This window comes from Thunnus thynnus, chromosome 7 (assembly GCF_963924715.1).
Source record: "Thunnus thynnus chromosome 7, fThuThy2.1, whole genome shotgun sequence".
Taxonomy (NCBI): domain Eukaryota; kingdom Metazoa; phylum Chordata; class Actinopteri; order Scombriformes; family Scombridae; genus Thunnus; species Thunnus thynnus.
In genome coordinates, this window is record NC_089523.1 from 34,511,209 (window position 1) to 34,518,499 (window position 7,291).

Sequence of the window (7,291 nt, forward strand, 5' to 3'; positions counted from 1 at the left end):
TAAAACAATTAAGTCCATTCAAGCTTTAATGTCCTCGAGACAGTCCAGCAAGGGTTTTAACCAGTTTGTATCTTTCCAATTCAAAGGCAGATAGATTGGTGTGTCGTCTGCATAGCGGTGGAATGAGAAGCCATATTTTCTAAAAAAAAAAAAGACCCTGAGGGGAGCAAGAAGAGGAAAAAAGAATTTACTGACTAAAGCTGTCAAATAAATGTAGTGGACTAGAAAGTACAATATTTCCCTCTGAAATGTAGAAAGTAGCATCACATGGAAATACTCAAGTAAAGTACAGTAGTAAAGTGCTTTTGACGTCTTACAAAAAGCAGTGTGTAGTCGGGGTCACATTTCACATGTCTATGAGTTGTTAACAGCTCCACCAAATAGTGATTTTTCCCTCTAAACTTCTCACATGCTTACATTTCAATAAATGTTCAAATGATCCAATATTTCAGCAAAAATCAAAGATTAGAGAAAAAGAACTTTGTTTTTTCTTCTTTCCTCTCCCATTAATCATCTCACCACCCCTCAGATTTATCTGCTGACCCTTTGGAGGGGCCCGACCCCTAGGTTGGGAACCACTAGACTAAACTAGCTAACTGTATATAAAGTAGTGTAAACTAGCTCCACCTCCAGCAGCTACAACAGTAACATGCTGCTCTAACACTGATGCTTCACTATTAATAATCTAATGATGTCATATATAATAATATATCAGTCAGAGGGACCAAACCACTACTTTTACTGCAATACTTTAACTACATCAAGCTCATAATACTTATGTACTTTTACTGCAATACTTTAACTACATCAAGCTCATAATACTTATGTACTTTTACTGCAATACTTTAACTACATCAAGCTCATAATACTTATGTACTTTTACTGCAATACTTTAACTACATCAAGCTCATAATACTTATGTACTTTTACTGCAATACTTTAACTACATCAAGCTCATAATACTTATGTACTTTTACTGCAATACTTTAACTACATCAAGCTCATAATACTTATGTACTTTTACTGCAGTAGGATTTTTCATGCGGGACTTTTACTTGTAATGGAGTATTTTTTACATTGCTGTATTGGTACTTTTACTGCAGTAAAGGATCTGACTACTTCTTCCACCACAGAACATATCAAGATGTAAAAATGTACTTTCCTCTCTTGTTGTCAGCTCAGAACACGCGTGTTGATGCGTGTTGATGCGTGTTTATAACCTGCAGTAGAAACTTGTGATCTGCTGTCGACCTCTTTACTGTTTTCTGTTCTGTTGATTCTTTTGTGTTTGAGGAGCGAAACGTCTCCGACAGAAACTGTTGTGTAAAAGGTTCTTTTACTTTTGTCACATAAGCAGTGACGCCTGATGATGATGATGATGATGATGATGATGAGGGTCAGTCAGTGTTTTGTGTGTCACACACAGCAGCACCTTTAATGTTTTATTTAACATGTTTTGTGTTACAGATTTACTGTAAGAAATGTGACGATTACAACAGAATTAATACACAGATGTGTTAAAAATTTAAACGTGTGTCTGTGTGTGTGTGTGTGTGTGTGTGTGTGTGTGTGTGTGTGTGTTCGTGTGTACATTGTGATGTGACACCTGTGTGTATTATTGTAATGAGGTCACATTATACATTAGAGAGAAAACACAGAAACACAAAAACACAGGCCTAGATCTTACTCAACAAAGACACACACACACACACACACACACACACACACACACACACACCTGTGTCTGTGGGCGGAGTCCAGGTGTTTTATTAGCAGCTGTTGGTCTGTCGGATCAGATCAGTTGCAGGTTCGAGAACTCTTCAGACTGAACGACGACTCGGTGAGTGAAACACTGACAGACTTTCATCTTTTAAATCAACTGAAGCAAACGAACATTTTAACAATCTTAAAAGGAATTAATTTAATTATATATTTACAAATATGAAACATGATTTGTAAAATGATACATAAAGACAGACTGAAAATGTGAGCAAAAAAAACATGTTAAATATTTGTAAATTATACATTAAAAGTGTAAAATTAACTAAAAAAGCAGGTACAGTAAAGTATAAAATAGATTAGAGATTGAAATTTAAAGATATATAAATATGGTTTTACACAATTTACACATTTGTTATTGAAAATGTGACTTATACACAAATGAATAATAATGATAATAACACTCTTATTAAATGAGAGGAAGGAGAGATTATAAATCTATAAAATAGCAAATCATAATCCTGATATATTTACAACATACAGGTACAATAAATAAAATTGTTCTGGTTCTGATTTATTTAATAGTACTACTGTTTTAATGTATTTTTAAAATAATTGATTCATCACTGTAATTTATCTTTTCTTGGTAAAGTTTCATTAGTTGTAATTAACCTTTAATAAGTGAACACTGTTCCTTTAAGAACACCTGTAGACTCACTGTGAGGTTTTCATTAAAATTATATGATTTATTTGTCTTTAAAACAAATGTTTTTTCTTTAAATCTGGAGGACTTGTTGGAAATTTTGAATTTTAAATAGAATTTGAATTTTTGGGAAATGTGTCTAAAATGATGTATAAGATATATAATAAATAACAGGAACATAAGGATACAGAGACATTTAAAGTAACCACAAAGTATTGAATTAAATCAATAATTATGTATTTGTGATATGAATTATAGAATTGTTTTTTCTCCCAGAGAGATGTGACTATGTATTTATGTATATGTGTATTGATTCATTTCATCTTTATATAAGCGTTTTGTTTTTTCTTTCTTTGTTACTTATAAAAAGCAAAATCAATCAAAAATATTTGTTATCTTTTATGCATCTTTACAGATGTTTTATGATATTAAGTGCACAGTTACAGAGTTAGTTAGACTTAAAATTAGAAAAAAAGAGATTTTTTTCAAAGCAACAAAAGTTTTATGAATTGCACATAACCTTCATCATCATCATCATCATCATCGTCATCGTCTTCATACAAATCAACTGACATCAAAGGAAAGAAATCAATCTAAACTTATTGGACAACGATCTGCAGGAATGTGAAGTGTGTGATTATTTTAGCTAATGAACAGCAGACTGGTCCTTTAAAACGTTTTGTATTTCAGTTTTAAAGTTCTCTCTCTCTCTACAGACCATGATGACCTTTCTTCACTTCCTGTTGATGGCGGTTTCCCTCTCCATCGCCACGGCGATGCCGGAGCCCTTCTCCCCGGACGGGTGGGAACCCCCCGTCGATCCTCCTCCGACCCTTCCCTACCCCCCCATGGATGGCAGTTTCTTCCCAGACGGAGACAACATGACGGAGCCGCCGGCCGGCGCGATGGAGGCGTATTGCCAGATGCTGCTGCAGGCCCCAGTGCCGGTCCCCCCAGACCAGATCCCCTGGTTCTGTCTCTGCACACACTGCAAGAGCACCGAGGGGCCCAAAGGAGACCGCGGGGACCGGGGACTGCCAGGTACAGTAACCTCAGTCTGCAGCTGCAGCAGCGTTACTGTGTGTCGTTAACTTTAATTCATAGTGAAAGTTCAGTTCAGATCTTAATCGTCCCACAAGAGGAAATTCTATTTGCAGCATAAAAACACAAAAACAAGAAACATAAACACAATAAAAACACACCAACTATACATAATTCAGATAATAAGGATTTGGTATATTGTCATAAGGTTTGTTATAAGCAAAGAAATCATAAATGAGGTGAAACTAAACTGTATTTTCAACATTTCTCTCACAATTAATTTTATGAGACTCTCAGTGACTGAAATGTCCGGGTTCAAGGAGGCACCACTGATCCAGGATGGCGACACCTACTATGTCCATCATGGTTTAGCATTTTGTTGACAGTATTATCTATTAAATGATAATACTGTACAGATAATTCAGCAATTACTGATACAGCCCCACAGTCTGCTGACTTGATTGGTGCATTCAAGAAACACCTGAAACTCTTCCATGACACCTCAACACTTGAGCCCCTTTAACCTTATTAGGTTGTTGTTGTTGATTGCTGCACTTCTTTCTTGTTGCTTATGGTGATTCCTATGTACTTGTCTACTTCCTGTTATTCCTTAGTTTTTTATATTAAATATAACAGATACATTTATAAAAACTTTCTCATCACACTTGTACCTTGTCACGTACTTAAGAGTTTGTAGCATGGCTCTTTCGGAGTCTCTGTCCTCTAACTCTTGATTGTCTCGCCTCACTTGTAAGTCACTTTGGATTAAATCATCTGCCAAATGAGAAAATATAAATCATCCTATGTAACTATCTGTGTCGGTTCCTCCTTGTCAGGTAGTCCAGGTAGTCCTGGAAGAAGAGGGCTGACGGGATTCAGAGGTCCTCCAGGCTTTGTGGGCAGACCCGGAGTCAAAGGTAACAAGCTTCAGCTCTCAAAACACAGACCCGATTCCTCATTTTACTACTGCTGCTCCCGTCTCTAATGCCACCACTGCTGCTGGTATCCCTGCTGTTACTGATGGTGTCGTCTCTGTCTGTGTCGCTGTGTTCGACCTTCAGGACAGAAAGGAGACGAAGGTGAGAAAGGATGTCGGGGACTTCAGGGGTTTGTAGGACCCAAAGGAGAAAGAGGCTTCAAAGGTGAGGAACAAAACAGAGTCATCAGGTGCTTTCATGTCATTGGTCCATCAGGTGTTCAGTTCCAGTTCCTGACCTGGTCTTTGTTGTCCCGCAGGTGATAAAGGTGAGCAAGGTTTGGAGGGTCGCCCAGGGGATCAGGGTCCTAAAGGAGACGATGGTGTCTGTCCATATGCCTGTGAGTCTAGCCAGGGTCCCCCAGGAACACGTGGTCTGCCTGGCCCCGCAGGACCCAGAGGTCTGCCTGGTACCCAAGGACCATTAGGGCCCAAAGGCCTTAAGGGTGACATGGGTGATATGGGTCAGCCTGGTGCCCCTGGATCTAAGGGTGTGAAAGGAGAATCGGGGCCCCAGGGGAAGTGTAATTGTACAGACGGAGTAGATGGGAGTCCAGGGCAGAGGGGGGGCAAGGGAGACAAGGGGGACCAGGGACAGACAGGGCCTGCAGGGCAGAAAGGGATACAGGGGGACAAAGGAGACATGGGGCAAATGGGGATGATGGGTCCTCCTGGTCCCTGCATGCCCAGCATCCAGTCAGCCTTCTCTGCAGTACTGACATCCAGTTTCCCGCCGCCCAACGCTCCAGTGGTCTTCTCCCATCTTCTCTACAACATCCAGGGCAGCTACGACCCCTCCACCGGCCTCTACACCGCCCCCATCAACGGCACCTACGTCTTCAGCTACCACCTCACCGTCCATGAGCGGGTCCTCAAAGTCGGGCTCTTTCATAATTTCATGCCAGTTGTCAAAACGACAGACCCTAAAGTGTTAGGGACCACCTCGCATTCAGTCATCCTCCACCTGGCCCGGGGGGACAGGGTGTGGATTCAGGTGAAGGATTCGATCACTAATGGCATGTACGCCGGCAGCGAGGGCAGCAGTACCTTCTCTGGCTACTTGCTCCACCCAGATACATGTGATATGGCCTTACTCAGAGCCCCCATACTCCCAATGACCCCACCTCCTGGTGGATACAGCTGGGGCAACCTGCCCGGGTCCAGCACCCCCACAACCCCAACTTCACCTGCTGGTAATGGATCCAATTAGCTTCAACGATGAATAAACCACTTCTGGTCACCTGTAGAAGGTGTCAATGTGAAATAAATTATTTTAGACCACCGTAACATGCTACTCTTAAAAATATGCACCAGTCATCGCACAGACACACTCTGAGGATTAGATTAGTCCAAACCACCAAAAGTTACAGCTGTTGATAAGACAACAAGAGAGACAGTCACCAGTTAACTATTTACTCTAGCGAAACGTTGTGTACTGACCTTGAACACAAAAATTACCCCAAACCAATAATAGTTTCTGTTCCCTTTCACATAGAAGCAATAAAGTGAGGAGAACATATGTTCACCTGGGTGTGAATGGGTCAAATAAAGAGACTGTCCTCCTGAGAAAAATGACACAATAATTGCCAGTGGCCCAAAACTACATACTATATTTACGTTTCAGTGACTGATGCTATCTAGTAGCCGTAGTAATATAGAGCAACAAAATGCACGTACAGAGGAGGAAGGTGGATGGAGGCTTTAACCAAACAGGAGACGCTGTTCTTTTCCTGTTTCCAACCGCGAGTCGGGACAGTTTTTTAAAAAGCGTAACTACGATCATCCCCTAACCTTTACCCCGTGGTTATTATTATAGCCGTGACGACGAAGGTGACCTAACTTTAAGAAGAAGTCATTTGAACCCACCACATGTTCCTCTAACCTTAACAAATCATTTTAACCCAAAATCATCATCTTTCCCTAAACCTAACCAGACCTGAACCACAGCGCCGTCACATCATAAAACATCATTATTGTTTAACAGTGATGTGTTCAAAGGTTTTATAAAACACAGACAGATGATGTCGTCCTTCTGATTACTGCTGATAGTGGCGCCAGATTAGAAAACGCTGCTATGTGTCATTCTGGAGTCACATGATCAAACCACAGATCTGGAGGTTTATTTGGGGAACTGGTTTCAGGTTGAACACAATACATTTTCCTTTACTGGATTTATGTGTGAAAGTGGTATTTATTTCTCCATCACTACACTGCTGTTTAAAGCCAAATGCACATTAATCTCCTCAGTTGCCAAAGTCTCTTTTAACCAGTTTGTTAGTTTCAGCTGAAATGTTTTCTGTCGAGCCGGTAACAAAAGTTTAATCCTATTTTATTTCAGATCTGTAGATTTGTTGTTTTGCTTCAGTGTTGTAGCTTCATTTGTTTTTGCTGTTTGTCCTTTCATGTTCATTTTCTTGGTGTCTTTGTATTTACATTTTAAACACAGTTACCACAGTGAGCTCCTATCTGGAGTCCTGATTAGTTTATTTGTAACAACGAAGCAGATCAGGAGGACGTCTCTCACTCCTGAACTGATTGTCTCGCTAGTTTTCACTGCGATGCTTCTTGTTTTTGTGTTTGTCAGCAGGTGTGAATCTTTTGTATCCGTCTCATCTCTCTCTTTGTATGACTCTGGTGTGATTTCTAAAGTTTGTTGGAGTCTTTGTCATCTGATGATCCCCTGACACTGATCCTACAGCGTCAGTGTTAAGTGATATACGAGCTCGCTTTAGATCCACATTGTTACAGCTGGGCAGGGTTTCCCAAAAGTATGTCTGCTCTGTTCCCCAACAATGGAACAAAGACGACTCGAGTCTCTGGGTGTTTCAGGAGGTTCTGGTTCAGATCAACAG

At 40.4% G+C, this 7,291-nt stretch overlaps 1 protein-coding gene across 1 annotated transcript; it reads left to right on the plus strand.

Annotated features, from left to right (window-relative positions):
- Positions 1–3,042: 3,042 nt before the first annotated feature.
- LOC137186618 (complement C1q and tumor necrosis factor-related protein 9) lies at positions 3,043–7,109 on the plus strand. Its single transcript, XM_067595686.1, has 4 exons — positions 3,043–3,463; positions 4,300–4,380; positions 4,525–4,605; positions 4,700–7,109. Exons 1-4 carry the CDS (start codon positions 3,142–3,144, stop codon positions 5,647–5,649), a joined length of 1,434 nt encoding a protein of 477 aa, XP_067451787.1. The 5' UTR covers positions 3,043–3,141; the 3' UTR covers positions 5,650–7,109.
- Positions 7,110–7,291: the final 182 nt, after the last annotated feature.

Excerpts from the sequence above, each read along its gene's own strand:
- LOC137186618 (XM_067595686.1), top strand. The coding sequence starts at position 3,142 with ATGATGACCTTTCTTCACTTCCTGTTGATGGCGGTTTCCCTCTCCATC. Across the intron at positions 3,464-4,299 it reads CGGGGACCGGGGACTGCCAG|GTAGTCCAGGTAGTCCTGGA; the intron begins GTACAGTAACCT and ends CCTCCTTGTCAG. Across the intron at positions 4,606-4,699 it reads AGGAGAAAGAGGCTTCAAAG|GTGATAAAGGTGAGCAAGGT; the intron begins GTGAGGAACAAA and ends GTTGTCCCGCAG.